This window comes from Carettochelys insculpta, chromosome 1, assembly GCF_033958435.1.
Source record: "Carettochelys insculpta isolate YL-2023 chromosome 1, ASM3395843v1, whole genome shotgun sequence".
Taxonomy (NCBI): domain Eukaryota; kingdom Metazoa; phylum Chordata; order Testudines; family Carettochelyidae; genus Carettochelys; species Carettochelys insculpta.
In genome coordinates, this window is record NC_134137.1 from 128,489,858 (window position 1) to 128,516,912 (window position 27,055).

Sequence of the window (27,055 nt, forward strand, 5' to 3'; positions counted from 1 at the left end):
GAAGTTCTTACGATTCCATACTTTTTGCATTGATAATGTCTGTTTCACTGCCACAGATGATCTCTGACCCCACCATCCAGGGAGTAAAAAATGTTTTGGGGGATATTTTGCTTTGTTTTTTTTGTTTAAGGTGGAACTCTTTTTTAAGAGAACTTTGTACTCAAATGCCTGTGTGTGCGTGACATCTCAGGATATCTAGCTTTGTATGTGCAGTGAATTTGAATTGTACAGAATATAAAATAAATCTGATTTTTGTATTCTCTTTTTGATAAGGTGGAGGGAGCAGAGTATGAAGAACTCGTCCGTCTTCATGATTCAGTTTATGATCAAGCTGTTGCCTGGTTTACTTCTCTTAAAGACAATATGAAAGCGCAAATTCTCAGTCATTTTGGTTCGATGCCAGGAAAAGAATCAGAGCCACAGGTAAATAGTTCCTAAACGTCCACCATTGCCCTAGGTCTATGGATCACCTAAACAAATTTCTGGTAGAAGAATCTCTTGTCTGTCATACATGTCAAGCTTAGTTGTTATTACCCCTTCCTGGTTCACTAAAATCAAGGTTGGAAAAACGTTGCCAGTACTCCATGTAGCTTGTCTTTTGAAGATGTGAATTGCACAAAGAGGAAGCATTTAAAGTTGGTTTATATAGCTCAAGAAGCCCCCAGTATAGAGGTGGTTATCAGTATCTGCTACTAAAATAAAGGAAGGTGAGAGGGAGGATTTGCTAATGCTAACCTTTAACCCATAAACATGTCTCTTAATTTCTCTTGCAGAGTAACCCCAGTGGTCCAGCCTGGTACTGGTGGCTGTTGGCAGTTTTGCCGTTAGAAAACAGGGCTCAGCTGGCTATACTTGCTATGACTTCCCTTAAAGATCGTCTTATTGCCATCAGACGCGTATTAATATTTGTCACACGCAAGAGACCCAGATGACACGGACTTACTTGTGAACAGGCACTGACACTATATTGGTAGCTATGTTTTTAAAATGCATTATGCAGAGATGAACAGTTTCTGGTTGTGTGTGACATTTGCTACTCTGGACGTTCGCCAAACTTTGCACTCTACTCTGTAACTAATAAGCACTCTGTGCCTGTCATCCTGGTGAAACCTGAGCCTCTACGAAGTTGTGCTGCAATTACAGTGTAGTTGGTAGTTGTGGATAACTACTTCTGAAGTACTAATCATGATCCAGAGTTGATGTGTCTAGCCTGTGAGAGATTGAGTTTGAAGTACGAGAGCACCACACATGGCCTCTGTGCAGTTTGGATTCACACTAGGCAGGGAAAAGAATTCTCCATGGTGGATCACAGAAGATGGATTTACTAGCGTTTTCCTGAGGTGATCAGCAGAAGAGAAGACGAACTTTCCTGTGGAAAAAGAATGCACACACTGCATAGCAGGCGCGATGTTCTCTTAACAAGCTGATAGTCTTTCTGCACTTTTATCTCCTCCTTGTTCAAGAAATATTGGTATGTGAAACAATTGTCAAGATTAAGTTTTTGGAGGTTGTCCAAGATAATAGTATTTACGTGGTCAAGGCTGTAGTAGAGGGTGTTTGTCAGAGTGGTAGCTATTGAACAGCTTTAAGTAGTCCCTTGTGTTGTGATTTGCATGTTGTAGTGGAATGAGTATATCAAATGTGAAAGGAATGCATTCTTTTTTAGAAACTCAAAGTAATCCTAGCTGGTCTCTTATCACTAGACACAAACAAAACATATTCCCTAAAACATGAAACTAGTCAAAGGCTGTTGTGAAATAGCTATTTCACTCCATGCTGTAATACTCAGCTGGTGTGTGTTCTTGAAGTGAACTGGCTAGGATAAGCACCAGGGAAGATTCCCTTCCCCTTCCCCTCTGCAACTAATGTGTCAAGCCAATGCTACATTGAAAGGATATTTGTTAAAACTTTAGGTTTAAAAGTTACTGTTATGATTTATATCACAAGTGCTGTACGTGGTTAGAACCTTGGTCTGTGACGATGTCGTGAAAGGAGGTCCAAACTGAACACTGACAAAAGGCACGTCTCAATGCAAGCTTAAGTAAGATGTCAGCTTCATTTGTTTGTCTCAGTTTTGTTAATATCTTACTTTGATAGCTATTAAATATGTTACTGGTTAGTCAGATTGCTTAGTTTTCTGAATAGCCACTGAAATAATTAACTGTGTTACTAATTTTTGGGTGTACCTTCACTATCAGTAGAAATAGCTTTACCAACAGGAAAAAGTTAGCCAGAATCTGTGTGCTCAAAGGATAGTGAGATGCTTTTAGAGGCACTTGTTCATGTGCAACTCTCTGGCATGAGGAAAGTGGAATCTTGACTAAATGTTTTAAGTGCCTAGTTTTTAGTTTGCGTTGAATTTTTTTTTGTGCATGAAGATATATGAAACAATTTGCACATGAGTTCTGGAAGAAAACTACATAAACAGATACATAAAGACATACTGACGGCTTTCTTGGATACTGTAATTACAACCTTTTGTGGTCTGAGAAACTAAAGTATCTAGTGCAGGGTTTTTCAGCCTTTCTTTATTTGAGATCACCTACAGAACTTCAAAAGGAGGTGCGCGGACCCTTTTGGAAATTGTAGACATAGTCTGTTGAAAACCAGTGATCTAGTTCTCTTTTCTTTCAGCAAACTGTTTACCAGAAGTAATTTCTGTGACCAGCTCTGAATGTACTGTACTTGCCTCTACCTTGAACACGCCTTTTCTAGTTAGTGATTTGTACTTATCCTTTGGATTGTGAAGTACATAACTTAAAACCAATGATTTCATAATCTCAACAATAGCCTTGCTGCAAGTTCTGCTACCATCCTGAGTACTAAAAGTAAAAGCTGTAGGAGATTCTGAGAGAGTAGAGAAGCACCAGAGCCTCAAAGCTGCAAAACAAACAGCTTGAAATCTTTTGGGGGCACTTCCCCCTCCAAGCATGCATTCGGACAGGTTGAACCTCTCTACTCCGGTGTTCTCTGGTCCAGCAACATCTGTGGTCCGGCGTGATTTTAATTATCTGGATGTCTGGGTGCAGCCAAGTTTCATGTGATCCTGTAAAGTTTGTTTACAGCTGCCATTCCTGGCTCTCACTGTTTTCTGCTGTTGTTTAGCTCTAATGTACCCCTTCTTGTCTTCTAAGAGCTCAGTAACCAATGGACGTGTTAGTTATGTGCTAGACAATATTGGCCTTCCATAGTTTGGCAGATTCTTTGGTTCTGCACCGTTGAGGTGTGAGGGCACAAGAGTAGAGGTTCAATCTATAACTTTCCTATTTCTTCGCAGTGAGCTAACCATGCTAGAATACCAACAGTTTAAGTAGCTCGCCTTCAGAGTGTGGTAACCCAATGCATTTTCAGTTGGGAAAACAAATTCTCTTTGTGAACTTTCATATTGTTTGTTGTGTACAACGCTTGTGCCATCACTGTCCTTGCTCTTAGTATTGCCCTTCTCCTCTTCCATGTCTTTCCTTGTCTGTTCATTCATCGAATTTTAATGCTTTGTCTGGAAAGGGACACTGACATAATCATACAAGCCTAGGCACTGAATCTGCAGACACATGTAAGTGTTTACACTTAAGCCAATAGACACCCCTTTAGAACTGAAATGTTAGTAGGTGCCTCCTTGACTCTCATTACTGAAGACAATGTGAATTTCTCCTCTTTGCAAAAGCCCATGCTTTAAGATGTCTGTTTTCTAAGTATTTTAAAGGTAACACTATAAAACAAAAAGCATGACCTTTTTATACATCATAGAATAATAATCAAGACAAGATTGTCTCTGGGGTTTTTTAATTAGCCTTTTTTTTTTTTTTAGCATTACTGTCATAAGGTGCCTGGATAACTAGTAAAATGTCATTGCTTGAGTGAAAAACTGAGTAACGGAAGAATTTGGGTCAGTTTTAAACTATTTCTAGCACAGTGAGCTCCTGGTCCATGACTGGGGCTCGGGGTACGGTGCTAATGCAAGTATTATTAGTGTTTAAATACTTAGTAACTCACATTTTGGATAAATAATATGTAATAGTATCTGTATGCAAATGTTAAGCCAACAACCCAAACTCACTTTTTCTTTCAAAATACCAAATACTGGATCATACAGCAAAGCTAAAAAAGAAACCCTTTTCTTGTTTACGAACAGAGTCTCAAGGAGTAAAGTGAATGTTTTAGTCCAATGAAGTTCTACTGGCATTGTTTGTGTAGCAGCAAATAGTAAGATGGAGGAACCAGTTGTCTCGCCTTTGGATTACAGGCAACTGTTCATATTGCAGCTTTTACATCTTTGCTTTGATCTTGTCCCCATGGTACAGTATTGAAACCATGAGCTGAGAAGCTGGAAATGACAGGTGTTTCGCTGTCCCTTAATGCACTACATTTTTTGTGCTTGTTTCCTAACATGGGCAGTGCTGTAGGCAAGAATCCACTTTCAAGAGATCCTATGTAAATCTCCCCTGCCCACCCCCCACCCCCCAAAAAAAAAAGTCCAGACCTATTTATTTTCCCCCGTGGGTTATCTGTAAGACTTCATTTTTATTTTTAATTTAATCTTTCCAGAAACGTATTAAGTATTTGTTTTGTCACCAGAGCCCTTTTTTATCTACTGTATTTGTACATGTCCAGTTTGTATTTTGTCATCCATTGTTTTGCATATCTAACCTGCTTGTAATCAATTCAGCTTCTTCCTGTGCCTCTTAGTCATGCTCCAGTCTTTTTTGAAGCTGAAATATAAATCCATCATTCAAAAAACTCTGCACTCTGTCCATATTAACTTTCACCCTGGTGGAATTAGTACTTGGTAGCGCCTTGAACTTGCAGTTGTGAAATGATTGTATCAATAACAAAAACTCATCTGGGCCTTGTGACCAGATTAAAACAAGTATGTGTAAAGTAGATAAACTTGAAACAATTTTTTTTACTGTTTTAAAGCTAATTATGAAACTGTATGTAAATATGTATAAATATAAATTAAACTACACCATTTTGTATTTAGTAAATACAGGACAAGTCCATGTTCTAACCACATTTGGCACTTGTTGCATAAGCAAAGCCAACCTTTTTTAAAAAATTGCAATGTTCATTTCATGTATATTTGCGATGTTCATGGGAACTGTATTTAATTTATGTGACATTTTGAATAAACAGATTACGTTTAGAAGTGTCTGTCTTTTAACAAAAGCCTAGCCTCTGTGATATGTCATGTTTACTTGGACCTTTCTTCATTGGAAGTTCAGTTTAATGTGCTGGTGTGTATCTAGTGCTGTTAAGGTGGATTTAGAACTGTAGACACTTGTCATGTAGCATCTTGCATTTTAAATGTCTTAACTATCTGTAAGTCTGTGTTAATGGAGACCACTCAGACTGCTCTTGTGTGTTTCCCCAGGTAGGATTTTTAATATGATGTGGAGCAGGGCTTGGAATTTTTATCTAGTTGGGGGTAACTACCAGGATTATTTCCAGATCTGAAGAAGTGGGTCTGCCCCTGGAAAGCTCGTCACCTAATTATTTTGTTAGTCTTTAAAGTGCTACGTGACTATTTTTTGGCTTTGTGAAGACAGACTAACATGACTACTCTCTATAATTATTCACCTAAATAAAAGGTAGTTTCATGGTTACTTTTTTCTTCTTCTTCCTCTTTTCAGTCTTTTCTGGCACGTAATCCCATCTTTTCCCAGTTGATCCCTCATGAGCTCTGCCCTTCAGCTGTAGGAGTTGGTCGCACACTTCAGTAGTATGACCACTGTAGTGGTCTTCTTTCTGAATAGAGGTTATAAACAGGAAACTTTCCTGTAATACTTCAGGAGTCTCATCTCAAAGTGAGTTATGGGGTTGCAGGCCTATAGGTTGAGTTCAGAAAATTTTAAATGGTTATTGGGACTGGTTTTAAGAAGGCTAACATCATAGCTAATAGCCAAGTAGAGTCATTTGGAGAGTTGTGGTGTCTCTGTTCAGAAACATTGTTGACTGTACAGTCATGGTATAATTTTTTAAGACTTCTACCACCCTTGCTGGATAATGTGCTGTGCTCCAGGTATTGCCAGTCATTCGTATACCATGCTATCGGGCAAACTAAGGCTGCTCACCAGTGTTCCATGTAAGCTGAGCGCATGGGTGGCTGCCCAAGAGAGAGGCAGGTGCTGGCCCAGCTGATTAGCAGAGCACCCACAGCCACCTGGAGTTGGCAGCATGTGTTTCTATTGGGGGTGCACACCCGTGCATGCCTCGGTGCACATAACAAAATCTGTTCTTCCAAGGGATGTAAAAAAAAATGGAGGGAATGCTGCTGCTCACTGAGGTAACGAAGTTTCTTTTAGACCCATTTCTTTCTTGGCCAGATTTGTCAATGGAGAAGTGGATAGCTGAATTGTCATTTCCTCCTGCCCCTGCTAGGAGCCTAGGAAATAATCTAGGGTTGGAAGCCGGACAAAGTGGGTAAAGAGTGAATGGCATCAGATAGCCTACGCAGGTTAGTCTCTCCCAAGTGCATGTTAAGGCGAGGGAGGTGGATATATAAAAGGAAGGTGGAGGTAGCATGGGAGTCAGCCAGCATATGCCTGTGGATAGAGGAGCAGGAGAAGAGGAGATGTTGAATGAGGTGCGAGGGAGCATTTGGAAATGAGATGCAGGTAAGAGAAGCCTATAACTGCAGTGAATAGGTAAAGGAATCTGGAGGAGTGTGGTTCCAGAACCTAACCATTTCGGTGAGGGTAAGAGGCTGGGCTGAGCACGAGAGAAGTAATTGCATTTTTTGTATTCTAATAAGTAAAGCCCTGAGGTGACTGAGGCCTGGTTGTGCAAGGCACTAGAGGAGTGGTTCCCAGCCTTTTCCAGATGGGAACCCATTTTGACAATTCAGGAAGACTTGGTGAACCAAGTCAATTTACAAGTGGGGGCTGGGGGGACGGCTGTGGAAAGCGGTGCTGGAACTAGCTAATTTTATGCCTGAGGAAAGAATATACAGTTGTGCCCCCTCATGTTTATATATTAATAGTTATTCCATAAAAATGGCAAAATACATTAATAAAATAACACTATATTATATTTTATTTATTATTATACTTAATCTGAGTTTTGGTGGGGGAAAGACATTTTCAAACCACTCCCCTCTGCACCTGTTTTAAACCCCACACTCTGAGGCTGGAGGGCCTGGCCAGGGCAGGGGAGGGAATAGGAAACAAAAAAATGAAAACTGAGAAATCCAGCTACATAGAACGGGGCAAAAGTGGGAGAAGAAAAGTGGGGGAGGGGGGTGAAAATTACTGCCAGACTATTAAGTGGCTTGCCTGGGATCACTATGACTATCAAAGACACAGAAGCAGTCTGTAATGCGTAAGGTGGGGGAGGGGTTCCAATTTTTCTTTCACTGGGGGCCACACAGCAATTTTTTAAATGTTCCAAGGGCTGAACACAAAATAGGCCCAAAGCCACCACCACCCCACCCCCTCCCCCAGTCTTACACCACCCACCCACCCAGCAGCCCTAAACCGCCCCAGGCTTAGACCCTCTCCCAGCAGCCCCAAACTGTCTCCAGTCTTGGACCGCCCCTCCAGCAGCCCTAAACCGCCCCCAGCCATAAATTCCCCCTCCCACACCCACCCCTGCCACCACAGCCCTAAAGGGCCCCGGTCTTAGACACTCCCTCTCCCACAACCTCTTCACTGGGGCTGCTAGGCTGGGTGCCCTCCCCCAGCCCTCCTTCTCCCACCAGGTAACAGTCGTTAAAACCAATTAACTCAAGTGTTACGCTTTCAGCACCTAGGCATAAGGTAATCCCCTATCCCTAGTGATAGAGCTGCCATCTCCAGCAGCTGTCTCTATTGCTAGATACCTGCCTGAGGCAGTGTTGGTAAGAAACTGGGAGTGGCTTCTTAAACAGCCACATGCAGCTGGGAACTGGTGACCTTTAACAAATCTAATGGTGACCCATGTTCGGGTCCCAGCCCATAGGTTGGGAATCCCTGAGCTACACACACATGCTCTAAATAAACAAGACTGACAGAGCCTAGAGCAGTGAGCTGTCCTGAAATTAATGGGTTTTGCTGTTGACTGCCAGTTGATTGAGCCAAAAGAGAGCCTACAGAGCCTATGGGAGAGGGTAAGATCTATGGCATCTGGGAAGGGACAAAATTAGGGCATTTAGCCAGCTATGGCAAAGGAAAGAACAGTGAGATCTATAAATAGAAAGATGCAAAGCTGATGGGGTGGGAGGATAGTAAAGAAGATGAGACCAGAAGGAAAGCAGGAGAAATGAATATGTAAAATAAAAAGTAGAGGGTAATGGAGCAGGGATATGGATGGAGGTTACATAGTTACCTTCCTCTATTTCAAAAGTTCCTGCATAGGGAGCTTGGATGATTCATTTCAGAAATATTTTAATTGTAAATCTGTCAAGTTCAGCATTTATCCTTCTGCCCCCAAATATTGAACTGGTTAATTGACTTCAGCGCTCATAGTTGAGACACAGAAGCCACCTACACCTATCGTGTGGCTTAAAATAATCAGTAGAGGTACCTTACAAAAATGTCAAGATGTAGTCTATGCTCAGAATGGGCTTTCATTTTGCTGCCTAGGAGCTAGGTTATTACATATAAATGCAGTTTTGAGGGTTAGAGGAAAATATTGACAGATTGTAGAATATCTCGGTGGTTCTCACAGTGGAGGGGAATGTGAGGCATAGTTCCTGATTGGAAATAGGTATTTGAAAGTATTTCTCATGGTTTTTAATGAAGTAGACTGACTTTAACCAGGTATATGTTTTCTGAGTACTTGAACAATTGAGCTTCATTTCTGTAGAGTGAAAGGATTGCCACATTCAACTAATTATATCATTACAGCTATATGTAAGTATATTAAAACAATACTGCTTTAATACACTAAAGAGGATTTCCAAAATTTCTCCCAAATCCTGCCACAAAGGCAGTTGAATGAGCCAAACAAGGATCTGCGACTGCACTTCTCACAGCTAAGACCATACACACAACTACTTTGTGTGACTATAATGAGGGGAGAGGTAGAGGAGAAAGCGGCACACACTAACTTACACAGAAGCAAGAGGATTTTCTTGCCTTTTCTGTGCAAAGGTGCTGTGTGGTCTGGAAAGGAGTTGTGTCAGTGTGTGGATGCCTCTGCTGGTTCATCATCTAAAGTTCACTTTTAGCCGGCGGGGGGGGAAACTTGCCAGTGTAGAACCACGCCTAAGAGTTTTGTTTTTTTTTCTCTCCAGTTTTCTTAATCTTGCACAATGCCTCTCTCAGACTGAAAACTAAAATGGTGGCTAAAAGTTATCGTGCTTCTGACCTTCACTCAGGAACAGAAATTAAGCTATTTTACAATTGCTTGTGTCCAGCAGACCTTACGTGTTTGAACAGGAGTTCTAAGTACTCACTGCTGCTCACAATGAATCAATGGATTGGGGGTGGGGGGTTATAAATTAGAATAACAAATATGAGGAATTATAATTGGTACACAGTAAAAGGCAATGAGAGTAAATTAGTGTGAATAACTGCTCTCAACGGCAGCATTTTTATATCCATGGAACAATTTCTCCATACAGTACTAACTGCTGAGTGGCTATTTTATTGAACCTATTTTGTATGCTGTGGTTTGTTACCTCTAAATCAAAATTCATTCACTGAGAGGATGTTGTGGCATTTTGTTTCCCGACAGAGGTAGATTAATGAAACTCAAATACATTATAGAGTGGAAAATAACTTCACATTAAATGTCTCGTTCATTTGTTTTGATGCATGGCAACTTCACCCTAATGTAGCTGTGTTGTCTGAGCTGAGCCCCTGATGAGGGGTCACAGCCCACGGGCCCATACATTGGAGATGGTTTTGTATATCCTGGGAGAGCTTTGGATTTTGGAGGAAAACTTTTTATTCCAGAGAGGAGCCCCACAACAGAATGAGTTGTGGGAAACCAGTCAAGGCCAGGGAATCTCAGATGTTCTGTTTAGGAGTTATCTGTGGAACTGTACCACCTATTCTTAGGGGAATATGTTCTGTTTACTATGTGCTTGGTGCATTTGAGGTTTCTGAAAAGTCTGATTAGCTACAGTGGCTAGCATGCATGCAAAGCGCCCAGATTTTCATCTAAATTCTCCTCAGGCTTTACAGTGTTTAGCATTAGTCTGCATTTGCAGATTAATGTCACTTTAAGAAGTGCCACTGCCACAAGTAGATGAGCCATTACTTTGTATCATGACAGTGATTTGCAGGAGCGTCTCTTCCTGCAGTCTTAACTGAGGTGGAACGGTAAAGGGACCAGAAGTGATTTTTGGGTAGTGCAATGTAACAATAGGTGAAAATACTGCAAACTGGATGCCAGGGCTGTTTTGGGTTCTGTTACTTTACTGGTTAATAATTAACTTTATCCTTAAAGTTCGTGTTAAGCATATACAAGACCAGACACTGAGGTGCATAGACAATGTGTGACACCCCTCCCCCACAGCTGCCTAGACTACCCGGGAAGGAGGCCCCCCTCCTGCTGCTGCAGCTGCCCCCTGGCACACTAAGCCCTGGCCCTGGAAGCCGGGCCCAAGCATGGCATGGAAGAGGTGGGACCAGCCTACTGCTCGGGGTTGCTGCTCTGTGCAGTGTGGTGTCTGCCTGAGAGCAGCCACAGGCCACTCCCCACCTGGGCAGTGCTGCTGCCAGAGTTCCAGCTCCATGTTTCTGGCTCACTTGACTACTGTCCTTGGCAGCCAAGTGGGGGGCGGCCCACCGCCCCCACCTCCCTCAGGCGGCTGTTGTGCTGCACGGAACAGTGAGCTGCAGTAGCCAGCTTCAGTGGGGTGTGCGAAGCAGCGTCCTCCTGCTCCTGTCTGTGCCCACCTGCGAGGAACAGGGTCTTAGTGGGGTGGGGAGGGAGAAAGAGCCCTCTCCCCAGAGGTAGTTCTGGTTAGGCAGTAGCACTGGGCTGGGTGAATGGCAGGGAGCGTCACTGAGCATTGGAGAAGTGGTGCAGCCTTATGTTGCTTCTCCTTTAGATTGTCGTGTCCCCCACACCTACTATCGGGAGGTGTGAGTTGTCTATGCTGAGGTGTGATTCTGTACCATATCCTCAGCAATTACCACAGAGGTCAGTCTAGTCTGGTGTCTTGTTCCTGACAGTGGCTTTCAACAAATGCTTCAGAGGAAGGTTGAAGAAACAGAGTGGGCAAAAAGAATCAGCAAAACCTCACCTGTCAAGCGCCTCAGTTAGCGGCTGGCTCATGTCCAGAAAAATGAGCGTTTCTTGCCCTTGCAAGTTGCTGGCGTATGTTTTGCTTTTTAAAATCCTGACAATTAAGACTATGAAGTTCTTGTCAATCATTGTAAAAATCTGCAGTCCTTTCTTGAAGCCCGCACTGCTTGTGCCCCCATGACATCATGTGGCAGTGAGTTCTGCAAGTTAATTGTGAACTGCCATAAACTGGTAAACATGAAATCTGCTGCCTCTAAGTTTCTTGGAATATCTGCTTTTGTTCTTGTTTTAGGAACGGATACATAGAAATGCCAATTCCACCTTCTCCTTACCATTCAGGGTCCTCTAAATCATTATCACATCCCCTCTTCTTTACCATTATTTTCACTCGTCATAATTCCTTCTACTTGACTGCTTTTTGTTGCCTGTTTCGGAACTATTTTGCTGCTACCCCCCCCCCTTTTTTTTTAAAGATTGACTGACCACAGTGTTTCAAATGAGGGCATAGTTCTGATTTATGTACCAGCATTATAATACTTTTTGTACTCTTTCCGTCCTGTAGAAGGCGTTAATTACATTCTGTATTTTGTTCCTTTTGTTTTGGACTTCTGCTGGCCTGGGCTTATCTGAATTTCTGAACTTTTGCTGGGACCCTTTGCCTTTTAGTGGTGACTTCTTAGGGAAGGCCTCGTCTGATAGCCAGGAAGACAAGTAATTTTTGTTGCTAATGGTAGTAATTGACTGTATGGCTATGTCTACAGTTCAGTGATCTTTCAAAAGAAGTTCTTCCTGCGGTTCTCTTCTGCAAAAACTTCTTTGGAAAGAGTGTGTCCACATACAAAAAGCAGATCGAAATGTTCATCTGTTCTTTCAATAGAAAGTATCCACACAGTCCCTGCCCTTTCAAAAGAATGGGCCACGAATTGAAAAATCTGGTGCCACGAGGGCTGCTCTTTCAAAAAAAAAAAGCCTTTCTTTTGCAGAAAAGAGGTTGTCTTCCTGATCCAGGAGTGGTAGAAGGCTTCCAGAAGAAGAGCCTCATTCTTTCAATTTCAGATTGAAAGCGGATTTTGTGCATATACGCTCCACGTGTTCTTTCAAAAAGAGTTGGATTTTGCAAAAGAATTTGCTAGTGTAGATACAGCCAATGTGTGTGTCAGTTTGGGCTGGCCACTTCTGAATGTCATCAACCTCCATGAGTTACTTTTAATCTAGGATGTTTTGGGTTGTTTTTGCAAGTAAAGCTGCTGCAGAGAAGGGAGAACACGTGCCAAGGCATAGATACAGTTGAGGTACCTCTGTTTGTAAGAGGTCTTCTGTAAATCCTTTTGTTTCACTGATTAACCTGAATTTAAAAAAAATACCTAGCAGTCTGCACATCTAGCTGCTCCTTTCAGTCAATATCTGCCTGGAGATGCCTTTTTATATAAGTGCTTAGTGTTGGAAAACCTAACTACTGGAATCTCAAGGGGTTAAACATTTCTTAATTCTAGCATGACTCATTTGTCCCTGCGTTGGGAGTCAGTCTGCTTGCAATCACGTATTAGATTGGATTGGTTCCTGGAACAGGAGCTCCTGGCTCACGTCTGACATGAACAAGCTCAGAGAAATGAAGAAACAGTTACTGCAAATAAAAACATATAGAGGCCCTCTGCTTGCAAAAAAGAAACAGGAAAACAGGCTTGCTTATTCGGGATTATCACAGGACAGTTTGTTCCCTTCCACTTTTTTTGGAAGGTGTGGCTGAAATTTTCAGTACATTGTGTCTATGGTGAGTGTTAAAGGTCAGGTTAGGCATAAGTACTGTGCTGAAAATACTCGAGAAGAGGAGCAGGCAGTCCCTATACAGGTCAGTGTGCAACGTTTTAACATTTGTCGTGGTTTGAGCTCACCATATGGGCTATGAAGGGTGTTTAAAAAGGGAGCCAGATGGGGAATAGAGCAGAATCAGTGGTGGGAAATGATCCATTTCTATCCCCTGCAAGGGAGGTGGCTGCAGTACAGAACCTGCTCAGATCAAACTCTGAGTTATAGTTCCTTTACTTCATTAGGACGTAATGGAAAAGTTGCCACTGCAGTAAGATGGAAGGCCTAAGCCCATACAGCACAGACTTGGTGTGAGCAACAATGGACAAACCATGTCCAATAAAACATGGCTCAAAGCTAAGCTGTGAGCAAGAGGCAGGCCTCAGCTAACAGAACTTGGCATAGACAGGGCTGAGAGCACAAAACGCTAATTGGTCCAGGTGCAGAGCAATAGTTGGTATAAGTTGAAATCACACGGTCTCACCAGCTCATTAAAAAAGACCTTGATACCTACTCCTTACAGATACAGGCCCAGGTTCAGGAAAGGGTCTAAAATGACAGCCTGATGGATAGATATGACCAAACCAACCACGAGGTGCAGGGTAATGGGTGGTATCTAAGTAGCATCAGAAGGTGGTAACCTGACAACATCAGCACTGAGGTGCACTTTGTTTGTACCTGTATAGAATGGGATGTTTGGGGAGGGGACCGTCTTTGTCTGACCTGTGGGGGCAATGGAATTTCTACCATTTGTGTCAGTCCATTGCAGCAGGGGCATGTGTGCAGGGTATCAGTACAGTATACTGTACCTAACAACCATTATTTGCACCTTGTTTGGCAATAAATCCTGGCTGGGTGTCTTTGATCCTCACCTGGTCTGTGGTATTTGGGAAGCCTTGGCTGTGGTGAGTGGGCCTGTTTCATTGAACGCACACACACATGCACACACTCACTCACACACACCAGCAGCCTTCTGGTTATCATCAACAGAGCCAAAGACCCATGAGGACACAATGGCAGTAAATCCACCGAACTACAGTAGCTGAAAAGTACTAGGCTTCAACAACTGGAGGTAGGAAATGCGTTTCCTATGGTGACCAGTAGCAGCCTTTGTCACTCATAACAGCCGTGCATAAGCCTTTCCTGCCATTTTGTCCAAAGAAACTGGAAAGATCTCTTAGGGTATGTCTATACTTATGTAGGGGGTCAGTGTGCCGTGATGAATCTTCCTGGGATCAGTTTTGCTGTGGGTGTGAGGATGCGGCAAAATCAATCTCTTTGGGCTCAGCCATTGACCTTGGGATGCTGGCGCAAGCCTGAAGAGCTCCAGTCTATACCAGGGAAGAAGGTCAACCCTGCTGTGTCAATTCTAGCTATGCAAATAGCATAGCTAGAATTGTGTATCTGGGATCAAATTTGATGCCTATTGTAGACCTCCCTTGTTCCAGCTTATTTCTAGCCCCATTCCCACCTACCAGCTCTTTCAGCTCTCTCTCCCCATGGCTTCAAAATCTTTACTGCTGCCGGCTCCAGGCTCTTGCCCATTTTCCCTTTCTTGGAGTCAACTTCTCTACTGTCCCTACAGATTGTTGGTGTGTGCCAGTGAGAGAGAGGTTTGTGGACATGGCAAAAAGAACTAACCAAGACACTCAGCATTGGTCTGATTTTTGGAATCTATTTGACCAGCACAGTCATGAGTGCATGATAGAAAGCTCGTCACAATTACAGCTGGTCTCACCATTGTGTTGAGAAAACATTTTTCAGTGACGAGTAGGGCTTTTATGGAAATCAAAATTTCTGCAGACAATTTGTTTCATGCAAAATATTGAGGGTGGGCTTTCTTAAGGTACCCCACTTCTTTGTCTCTCTACCCTACTTCCTTACTTTTTTTTTTCCTTTTCTGAGGGCAAAAGATGGAAAAAGAGTGAATGGGGAGGGAAACAACCATACTTTTTTCCAAAAGTTTTAGTAGAAATAATTTTATTTTTTTTTCATCCCATATAAATCATTGCAGCCACACTGCTGGGATGGCGTCACTGTCGCTCACTTCAGATTCGGAATGGTGTAAAGTGTCTGAGGGGAGTCAATGGATCTACTTATTGTGCTCAAAACCATGCATCCAATTTTCACCATCTTATACATGTAAAGAGGGTTTGAATGAGCTCTCCCTGACACCTCATGACAAGCTGAGGGGGGGAACCCTCAAAATTAGACTATTGCACAGTTGTGCTACTCTGGCAAAATGATCCATGTTGTCTGCTGTTGGGTTAAAAATCACTTCAGTTCAGGGGTAAGGAAATGTTATCCCGATGCAAGGGCAGCAGAACTGTGCTCAGCCTGCCCTGATTGAAGAGGTCACCCTCAGCTCAGCTGAATTGCACTCGCTAAAGCGGGGTGGGGGTGGGGATGATGGATGGCAGAGAGTTTGGGAGAGGCCTTCCTACCTGATGGGGTGGGCTCTCCCTAAGAAGCCCCAGCGGCCATTTGAACCTCCCTCTCCATTGTCCAAAGACAGAGCTGATTAGACTCAGAGGAGAGTTCTTATTTTGTTCACTGGTTGTTGGAACTGAAATCACTTATAATCGAGTGGTGGTGGGATAGCTCAGTGGTTAGAGCATTGACTTCGTAAACCCGGGTTGGTGAGCTCAATCCACGAGAGGGCCATTTAGGGGCCTGGGGCAAACAGATTTTTAAAAAAAAAATCTGCCAGGGATGGTGATAGGTCCTGCTGTGAGTGCAGGAGGCTGGACTCAATGAGGTCCCTGGCAGTTCTGTGAGGTATGGAGTGTGGTGCATTAGACCAGGTGTGAGCTGCTCTTGCATTGAAAGGGACTGCACAGCCTGCATTAGCAGCCAGGTTCTCCTCTGCCTGGGGAAATCATTTGAGACCCAGTGGCATTAGAACAATATGAGTAGCAGTGGTGCTGAGAGCCAATATAACCAAACTGTGAACGCTGCGTGTGCTGGGAAGCACCGCAAGCCAGGGAGGGCAGCAGCACCCTTCGTTCCAACATCTCTCTTGAGAGCCAAGTTAAGTGGTGAGACCTCAGGATGAGAGGTCACAGCGGAAAGAAAATAGAAGCTGGGAGTGGTAGCAGCAACAACCAATGGCTGAGGTGGTGTAGTGAACAGCAGCTGTAAGCCATTGTGGTGGTAGTGCTGCTGCTGAGGTGTTAGTCTTGGCTCACCTCAGCTTCACACGAACACACCCGTGAACAACGGGTCTTCACTGGCCAATAAAAGCAACTGGGAGTGGGGTGTGGTGGAAGGAGAGGGCAGGTGTGTGTGTGTTGGACTTTCACAGTAAAGGATGAGAAACTGAGGCAAAGGACACCACCCAACATACTATCTGGCAGGTGTTTTGTCATATGCTTTTGAATTGTGATTGTGGTATTTCCCTCCTAATTAATTCTAAGGTCATTGACTCTCTTTGTTAAAGTTTCTCTTTGCTATGCACGCTCAATGGTTGGAAAAAGGGAAGTACTGTCTCTTGGAGATGTCGGGGTGGGGGTTAACTTTTCCAGATTACTGGGTGAGATTTTGAACTGGTTCTGTTTTGAATTGTGAAGGGGAACCCCTACATCAGTGGTTCCCAACCTTTTCACTAGTGTGGGCCCCCATGAAAGCCAATTCTAGTGCTATCTATGCTTCCTTAAGTGAAAAAGGAAACCACAACATAGATTTTTGGACAGCAATTAACATAATTGGAAGATATGTAACTTAAAAATAATCATTGATTGAAACTTTGCAATTAGTTTGATTTATTTTCCATGATCTTTTTTATCTTTTTTTTTTCCTCATGGACACCTGCAATACCCTCACGGACCCCAGGATGGGAACCTCTGCCCCTAAATATTGAACTCTGCCTTTGTTTCTGTCAACTCCACCTGGCAAAAAGGTTATGTACAAAACTACGTTAGTGATTCACTCTAGAGACAAAAATCAGGTTTGACAACTTGTAGGTAACGTCAGGATTCTGTGTGTCAGTCATTCTTCTGTATATAGACAGTACTATTATTCACTTTTATTAGGCCTTTGTTTGGATTACTATTGGTTACCAAACACTTCTTACAGAATGTTAGTTCATCCCAACATGCCTGTGTAACCAGACGATCAGGGCAATCTGTGTAGGGCTGCTACAGTGAACGCTTTCATATCCAGAAGCCCCGGGACCAGCAGGTTTCTGGATATTCAGATGTATTGGATAATAGAGAGGTATACATAGCAACGTCTAACACTAAAGAAAAACAAGATTAGGTATTAAGTAACAAACAAAAATGTATGCAGAGTACTTTATTTACCAACAATAGTATTGTACACTGTAAACTTATACTGTGTATGCAGTATTTATTTGTATTTACTTTCACTACACTGTACTTATGGAAAATGTAACTAAAATTAACATATGGTTAAAATGCCTATTCTTTGAGAGTTCCGGATGTTAGAGTGATGGATTTGAAAGTTATACACTCCCCTCCCTTCACCTGAGCTTAACTTTTAACTGAACCGCTGGCTGGTTTTCAGTCTTTGGAGAGAGCCCTGCACCAAACCAAACACACCCATAACTTTGAACATAGATTTTAATGGCTCCACTCATTTGCAAAATGACCACCGTACAACTGTTTAGTGGACAAAGAACTTGATATTTAATGCAAACCAGACATTTTAAGCAGTACTGAAAATACCCAAATAACTTCATGAGCAAAAGCTTTTGGGGAGAAAGGCTACCAGTTTCTACCACACACCAATTTATTTAGAGTATTTACTGTCTCTAAATCACTCCTCTGTCACATTTAGAGGGCTTTTCTGCATGCATTCTTCTCCAATCTTTAGGGATTTTAGTTTTGCGTGGCCTGAACTGAATTCTCTAGAATCTGAAAACTGTACTGTACACCACCCCTTATCCAAACACTTCTGCCTTAGCGGCAAATAGAAGCGACTGGGTTGCGACGACTTCTAGCTAGCCACACTCTGACCCTGTTCGGTTGATTACTGTGGCTTAGGTTTTGGTTGGCTAGGATCAAGCCGGCTGATGGGGAGGAAGGGGCAGTTGTCCTGGGACCCAATGTTTCAAAGGGGCCTGGAGCTGCTACTTCAACAGCAACTGAAGCCGGAGTTCTGGGCCCCTTTGAAACACAAAGGCACCACTGCTCCACTGCTACTTGTGGCTTTGGGGTGGGGGGAGGTGACTAGCACCATGACCTCAGTGTTGCTAAGGGCTGACTGACCTTGGCCCCAGCCCTTCCAGGGGTGTAGAGCCAGGTCCCCCTCCCACTCTGCCCCCCAGGGCCCACGGTGGCTGTCAGCCCCTCTGCATAGGACAGATTTTGTCCTGTTCACGCTAATAGGGTTGAGCCATCAGCACCTGAAACAACGCATTCCTCTCTGTCTTAGGACTCTGCCGGCTAGCTGAGCGGTGCTATAAGAACGAGAGCGCTGCACTAGTCTTTGCTGCCAACGGTTCAGTGGAGGGTGGGGAAGAGGGCAACAGTGAGATAATTAATGCATGGTAATTATCTCTGCAAAATGGTGCCAGAGACCGGGTACTATTTTACCTTGAGTTACCTATATGCAGTCAAGATGGCTGACCTCGTAACTGCCCATAGGCAGACTCAGACCTGGGCCTTCTGGAGCTTAGTGAAGGCACCTCTATGGCTTGATCTAAAGGCCACCTAGAGGCCACTTCTTCCTCTGTGAAGTAGACATGGGGCAGGGAACCACACGTAGGCATGTGGGTTACAACCTCACTTCATTTTTTGGTGGTGAAACTACAGCATCTTGTCTCCATTAGGCTTGCGTAACAGGTTAGCTCACGTTTGTTAAACATGCCTTTTTTTAGCAGTGAGGACGAAATCTATCCTAGCTTGTCCACCTATGGTTTTTAGCACCATGTTATCATAACCCTGCTCAGAGCAGCTCTAAGCTACACCATGTGCAAAGTGACTCTGGATGCTGGTCTCTGTTGCTGTTAATGTCAGCACTGCTCATGCTCCACTGGTGCTAACTATAACGGGAGGCTTTTCAAAGGCTTACCTGGTGCAGAGAGAGCTACAAAGTTCACTGAGTATTTTAAAGTAAGCTTGTGTTGAGCCACATGAGGGATTTATAGACTTTCCTGTCACTGAGCTCCAGCTGCCCGTGTTCATTCTTTTCTTAGCTAGAGAGGATTGTGACATTAAAGCAGCGAGCGTGCAGCTAAATCATGATGTTCACAGGCTCTGTTCACCTTGAGTTGTGTGCGAGCACTCTAGAACACTCTCCTGGCAAATCGGGGTAGGGGAGTGGGGCGGTGGTGGGGGACAGAATGATGTTGCAGTACTTCTGGCAATTGTAAAGTAATGGGATAATTAGTGACTGGTTTCATTTTGTACTTTGCAGTATGTAGCACTGGTACCTGCCTCAGTGGTTAAACTATGTGGTGTTCTTTGAGTAGCATCCCCATGGGTGCTCCATTCTCGGTGTCAGTGGGTCTGTACGCTGGCGATAGGAGATTCTTAATTAGTTGTGGTTCCTTCACAATATCCAAATGCAAATCTCCATCACCGGAGATTGTTAGGAGCAGGGTAAACAGACACCTGTCAGAGATGGTTTAACTCAGTGGTTCCCAACCTTTACACAAGTGCAGATTGCCAGTCACCTCCCAAACTATTTGTGGACCCCCATCAAAGCCACGTCTAGCCACTAGGTAGACTTCACTAAATGAAAAAGGAAATGACAACGTAGATTTTCAGACAACAATTAATATTACTGGAAGATATTTAATTTAAAAATAATTGATTCTACTTTGCAATTTCTTTAAAACTTATTTTCTACGATTATTTTTTTTTCATGGACCCCCTGCAATACCCTTGCAAACTCGCAGGGGTCTTTGGACCCCAAGCTGGGAACCAGAGGTATAGATTATACTTGGACCTGCCATGAGTGTAGGGGCCGGGAGTAGATGACCTCTTGAGACGCCTTCCAGTCCTACAGTTCTATTCTGTGATGCTGTAGGTCTCTTTCTGTTTCATCACTCCTGCCTTATGAGAGTCAAAGAGCAGAAAAGATGAAAAATGTTCTTGTTCATTATCGTTTTTTTTTCCTTCTTCCAGAATTCAAGCTGATGCGTCAAGGCCTTTTCAGAGTTTGACTGGCATGGGGCAAATGTTTTTATTATTATGGTGAAGCAAAAGCATAAGTATGGATTACAGACATTGCAGTAGGATTAATACATGTAGGAGCTTACAAGCCTTTAATGAAGTCTGAAAACATAGGCCGTGGCCACACTTGGCCAAAACTTTGAAATGGCCATGCTAATGGCCAAATTGAAGAATACTAATGAGGTGCTGAATTGAATATTCAGCACCTCATTAGCATTAAGCCACTTCTGGCCACGGCACTTCAAAAGCACCACTTTTGAATGCACGCGGCTTGGCACAGCTACACAGGGTCCTATTCAAAAGGGGAATAAGGCTGAGGGGAATAAGGGGATTTCGAAATGTGTGGGGTCCTTTTGAAAAGGACCCCCATGTAGCTGCACCAATCCACGTACATTCAAAAGCAGCACTTTCAAAGCACCGCTGTCGGAAGTGGCCTAATGCTAATGAGGTGCTGAATATTCAGTTCAGCACCTCCTTAGTATTCTTCAATTTGGCCATTAGCCTGGCCGTTTCCAAGGTTTGGCCAAATGTGGCCAGAGCCATTGTGATGTCAGATACCCATCTTACACCAACTAACACACAAATGAGCTGAACGGGTTTCCCTCATATGTACTGGGATGAGGCCTAAGGCCCTGTCAGGAATTAGCATCTGCTCTGCCAGCATCACTATCCCTTTTTTTTAAAAGACATTTTAATATCTGAACACCAGAGAGTTAGATGGTTCCGAGAATTAGTAACTGCCTTACTAAGAATAATAGTGTATTTCATAAGTGCTGATACAGTCCATTCGGTGACTGTGAGTTTGGCGACACTGACCATAACACAGCTTAAACCCATAGCTGGAAAAGAGGCATTCCCAGGAGAGTGGGTGCTGTAATGCTGTGCTTCAAAGCTTGGGAAATTTGAGAACCCTGGAGGTTTTGAAATTATTTTAAGTGTTGTACGTGAAAAGGTAATCACTGTGATGGAAAACCAAGCCAAATGAAGTGTCTAGCCATGTGAAACAGTAATTTAATATGCTCACCTGGTGTTGTTTAATGCTGCAATTCGACAATCCTCAGTACAGTGAGCACAAAACCAAGTTCAATAAGCTGTTGGTTAACTATGCTGCTTATCAGCAGTATGATTACATTTTTAAAATCTCAACTTCTAACATGTCTGAATATCTAAATGAGGGGCCTGGCATAAACTTTGGCTCTACTCACCACATAATCAGCTAACTTTCCAAGTTTGCTGGTTCTGTTATTGAACCTAAGAAATTATTTTGTTGGTCTTTAAAGTGCTACTGGACTGCTTTTTTGTTTTCATAGTATATAGACTAGCACGGCTTTCTTTTTGTTACAAAAAATATTCAGATAATTCTAAAACATTTAGACTACCACAAGAGGTCACTGTAACCATGCGTAATGGATAAATGACTCTCACATAGTGGCCGTGTCTACACTAGCCCCAAACTTTGAAATTGCCATACAAATAGCCATTTTGAAGTTTACTAATGAAGTGCTGAAATACATATTCAGCGCTTCATTAGCATGCGGGCAGCCGCGGCACTTTGAAATTGACGCGGCTTGCCGCTGCGTGGCTCATCCAGACAGGGCTCCTTTTTGAAAGGACCCCGCCTACTTCGAAGTCCCCTTATTCCCATCTGCTCACAAGGGGACTTTGAAGTAGGCGGGGTCCTTTTGAAAAGGAGCCCTGTCTGGACGAGCCGCGCAGCGGCACGCCGCGTCAATTTCAAAGTGCCGCGGCTGCCCGCATGCTAATGAGGCGCTGAATATGTATTTCAGTGCTTCATTAGTAAACTTGGAAATGACCATTTACATGGACATTTCGAAGTTTGGGGCTAGTGTAGACATAGCCAGTAAGGCTTAGAACACCCATATATAATAAGGTTTTCTTCCTTCTCAGTATGTTGACGGTAGAAACTAAGGCTGTCCTCGTTGACTTATTTTCTACTTACATGATACTGCTTCTCATCATCAACATTGCTTTGGCATGCTCGCACTATGGTCCTGTCGGCAGAGCACTACTACACTTGATGCTTTAGCTTTGACAAGTATGAGCAGTGCACCAGGGGTAGCCACTGGCCTGTGGCATGTTCTGGTGTGGGGGGCACTCTTCTATGCAGGCTGTACCACACTGTAGAAGTAATTAAATGCCAGGCCAGAGAATACCTGCAAATAACTGTGCTACATGCCACCACCTTCTGCAACGAAGGTGGAGTGGATAACAGTGCATCATAGGTGTGGTCTCAATGTCCCATGATGCAGTTCTTTTTCATCCTAGCATTCTGTGGGCTTCTGACAGCAATTTTCAACAGCACACATTTACTGTGTGCCTGCCATCTCTGTTTGAAAAGTTGGGTCCTGTACTGCGGTATATTGAGGTGACTGTCATTAACACTTCAGAGATGGTCATGCACTGCATCATGAGCTCCCAGTCTGAACAGGAATCAAATTTGCCTCCCCTACTCTGTGCCATGGAAAGAAACAACACCAGATTTCTTTTGGCATTCATGGAGCATGGTGGCTACGCAGGTCTGAGGTGACGAGTAGCAACTGCAGCACTTTCAAATGCTGAAAGTCACTGGCCTGAAACTGTATGTGGGATTCACTCCAGTCCTGAGGTACCTGGTCACCAAAATGAGAGCTGCCCTCCATCTGGAGAAGCACATGGCAATGGGCATGCAGAAGTTGGTGATTCCAGATTGCTATGGCTTGGTCACAAATGAGTTTGGAGTTCGGAAGGTGATAAGGTAATGTTAATGCAACCATGCAGTATCTTTAATCATATCCTGCTATGAAAGACTAATATCGGAGGGGTAGCCGTGTTAGTCTGGATCTGTAACAGCAACGAAGGGTCCTGTGGCACCTTATAGACTAACAGAAAAGTTTTGAGCATGAGCTTTCATGAGCTTTGAAGTGAGTCTGTGCTCACGAAAGCTCATGCTCAAAACTTTTCTGTTAGTCTATGAAAGACTGTGACTCTTGGAAATTTTTTATGAAATTGTGAATGGGTTTATGAAAATCAGATTTCCTGACTGTAAAGGGGCAGTAGAGGGCATACATATTCCAATTTTAGCCCCAAACCATCTTGCAACAGATTACACCACTAGAAAAGGTTACTTGTTGACCACTGGGGCTTTTCACTGATATCATCACAGCGTGATGCAGGAAAAGGCACAACACGTGCATCTTTAGGAAAGTTATGGCCTGCACAGAAAGCTGCAGCAGGGACTTTTTTCCAAACCCAAGAATTACAATGGGGGATGTTTAAATGCCTGTCGTGATCCTGCAAGACCCAGCATACCCCTTACTCCCAGGCCTCATGAAGCCTTACATGAGAAAATCTGAAGAGCAGCAAGGTGCACTTCCAACAATTGGCTGAGCAGATGCAGAATGACTGTGGACTGTGCTTCTGGCAGATTACAGTTGTGCTGGAGAGGCCTAGATGGCAGGATAGAGCTAAGTGAAGAAAATATTCCAATGAGCATAGCTGCTTGCTGTGCTCCCCATAATTCTAGTGAGGCAAAGGGTAAAAAGTTTGCCTAGGAGGCCAGTGCTGAGACAGATCATGTGGCTGCTGATTTTGAGCAGGAATGTGCAATGCTGTTGGAGTGGGTCAATGAGGTGGGGACAGTTTGAATCAGGGAGGCTTTGAGGCAACATTTGGATACTGGGAAAAAGTAATGTGTATTTGTATGCATCAATCTATTCTGATTCATTCATTGGACTTTTTGTTTGTTTGCCTAGCACTTGTGATGATTCCCGAGCAGTTTTTATAGTAAGCAAAGGATTAAAAGACAGGTCCATATTTTACTATCACCACATGGAGGACACAAATAAAGACTGGTTATCTTCTGGAGAGTTTGTTTCTATTAAACACCAGTTAACACCCACAAAAGGCTTGGTGAGAAGGGAGATAGTAGTGCAAGACATTGGAGGCTCTCATAGCAATATGTAAGTCCAGCTTTTTTCAAAGCTGTCCAACAGGACAGAGCGAGCAGAGTACAGAACAGTCATACTAGGTCAGACCAAAGGTCCATCTAGCCCAGTATCCTGTCTTCTGACAGTGGCCAATGCCCGGTGCCTCAGAGGGAGTGAATTGAACAGATAATCATTGTAATCCCTCCCCTGTCACCCTTTCCCAACTTCTGACAAAAAGAGAGGCTTGGGACACCATTCCTTCCCATCCTGGCTAATAGTCACTGATGGACTTATTCTCCATGAATTTTCCTACCTCTTTTCAGCTCTTTTAAAGTCCTGGTCTTCACAAAATCCTCTGGCAAGAAGTTCCACAGGTTGACTGTGCATTGTGTGAAGAAATTCCTCCTTTTGTTTGATTTAAACCTACTACCTATTCGTTGGGTGATTCCTCCCACCCGTTCTTCTGTTATGAGAATATGTAAATAACTATTCCTTATTTACTTTACTTGCTTACTGTCGTAATTTAGGAGACCTTTATCCTATCCCTCTCCTGCTTAGTCTCCTCTTTTCTAAGATGAAAAACCTGAGTCTTTTTAGTCCCTCCTCTTATGGTTTGCCTCCCTGGCTTTAAGGCGTACCTGCATCAGCTCTTTGCTTTGCTCCGCACTGCCTGGTGTCCTGTTTGTAGCCTTTATCACACGTTACCCAACCCAACTTCTCTCTCTCATATCATGAGACTGACACAGCTACAGCAACATTGCGTGCATCTAAGTGTGTGGGTCAGTGATAACAAGAGAGTGAAAATGTACAGGATTGTTATTAGAGATGAAAAGACTTGTACCAAGTTAATCTTGCTGGAAAATCAAATCACTTGACAAAAGCTGTATTATACTGATACTACTGCTTCCTGTACTACATAAGGGGCAAAGAAGGAAGAGGCTTACACTGAAGGTTAATGGAATCCTGACAAACACTCTGTGTCTTTAGAGATGCTCCATTGTAAACTCTATATTACCAAAAACGATGCCTGCTCTGTGCCGTGTAATGTTTGAGGACTCTCCACGTTCCACCCACTAAACAAATTCACGAGAAATTCATAACTAAATGATCATCTTCTCACGCAGGTTTCCTTCTCTCAGACCTTCATTTAAACTGAAAAAAGGAAAGGACATTCTTTCTAAGGCTTTGCAGGCAGCAATCAAAATTAGCAAAATCACTGGTTTGAAGTTAACCCCAACCCTTGATTTCCAAATGAACACAAATGCAGCTTTCAAGTTGCTTTTCCATTCATTGCTCATATCTCTTGTTTTTTGTGGAGTGCGGCCACCTCTGTTCAACCACTGGCTGCTTCATCTGAGTATGTGCAAGAGCTATACAGGAGGGGGATGTGATTTCAGGAGAGTGGCGGAGCAAATGAAGCAGTGTTTTGACTTTGGCTTTCTGCCTAAATGACAGTATAACTGCTGTGTTAATAGAAATCTTGCTGTTAGGATGAATACAGCCTCTTTCTAGGAGTGGATTGCAGCTGGGCAAAAATTAGGCAACAGCACAGTTTAGGTATATACTGTAACCTAAAAGACCATGAAGGAAGCCTGCTTTTTCTTTTAAATCAATTAAGTATTTATGGAAGGTGCTTAAGGTGCAGTCTTATCCCACCACAAAAATATTATAACTTAGAAGTAACTTTGTTCAAGTGCATTGCTAATCAATCACCAAAGGGCTCCTCCATACAAATAAATTGACCATGCTAGTTCTCCCAGAATAGCTCGCAGAGTAGACACTGTTCCAAAATAAAAGTCACGTTACACACAAAGCACAGTAATTACTCTGAAGCAGAAACTTTTAGTTTGGAATAGAATGTCCATGCAGGGAAGTATTCTGGAATACCTATCACAGCAAAGCTTATTCAGTAATAGCTATCCAGTCAATTTTCCCATGTAGACAAGCTCTAACAATTCAAGGAATCACCAGTTAATCCGACATTTGCTCCAATCTCAATTTAATTCAGGTGTGCAATTATACAACTATTTTGTTCAGGTATAGCCATTGCATGAGGAAATAGAGTACTTACATGTGGGAGACCTTGAAATGGCAAATACAACCTCCCCACCCACAGTTATCAATGAAAGATTTACTATGGATCCAGGGTGGAATATGGCCCTAATCTGTAGAGTGCAGCTCGCACATCATGATTAGAAATATAACGTTTGGTGCTCTGGATCTAGAAGGTGATTCTAATTGTGAGAGAGACGAGGCAGTGGGTCAAATCCCCAGCTGGTATCAAGCATTAAAGTCACTGGAATTATATCCACAAAGAGGATGAGACCAAAATATTTTATGGCCAATTCTTCTTCCTTTGACTCACACAAATGATCCTGCTGAAATCAATGGAACCACTTGAAGGAATCTGACAAGCAAATTAAGTGGTTAACTGGCTTTGCTTTTTTGAAACTTTGTAACAGTTCTCATCTATTAGCATCTCTGTTGTGAAGGCCTAATACATTTTTAAACAAACTTGTCTCCTTTTATAATTCTCTCGCAGTTCACGTTCCATCCCCTTCAAAAAAATATTTAAAATGGAGAAGGGCAGCAAAAATTATTAAGGGTACGGAACAGCTTGCATAGGAGGTGAGCAGAGATGACCAGTGTGGAGATTTCAGGGGGAAGCAAGGGGAAGCACCGGCCACATGCCCCTCCCACTTTGCCCTGCTCTTCCTATACCCCACCCCTTCTCTGCCCAGGCCCCTCCCCTCCCACCACTGCTTCACCCCTGCCCAGTCCTCTCCCTTCCACTGTTCCATGCCCATTGCCTCTACCTGAGGAAGTGCTGCACTGCTTCCAGTGAGTCCCGGGCCATCCTCCCCACTCCACTAGAGCAGGACGGCCTGAGAGTGGTGTGAGCTGGGAAGTTCAGGCTACTCTCAGCCCACATCACTCTAGGAGAGGGACAGGATTGCCCCCGCTCTCATCGGAAGCAGTGTGGTACTAACTGTGAGTGTGGGGGGGCTG

General features: G+C 43.3%; 1 protein-coding gene across 6 annotated transcripts in view; it reads left to right on the forward strand.

The window, feature by feature from the left end:
• The window catches only part of LONRF2 (LON peptidase N-terminal domain and ring finger 2), a 140,699-nt gene that overhangs the window by 50,002 nt on the left and 63,642 nt on the right, over positions 1-27,055 (forward strand). For 3 of the 6 annotated variants that reach the window (XR_012645208.1, XR_012645209.1, XR_012645211.1), the window contains exons 11-12: positions 274-423; positions 774-1,471. Coding sequence is in view for 2 of the 6 variants with exons in the window: in XM_074991613.1 (XP_074847714.1) it covers positions 274-423; positions 774-932 (309 nt within the window). In the remaining 4 variants the exon portion in view is untranslated. Of the gene's footprint in view, positions 1-273; positions 424-773; positions 5,147-27,055 lie in introns of those variants that run through there. The other 3 variants (XM_074991613.1, XM_074991614.1, XR_012645210.1) reach the window with 2 other exon arrangements.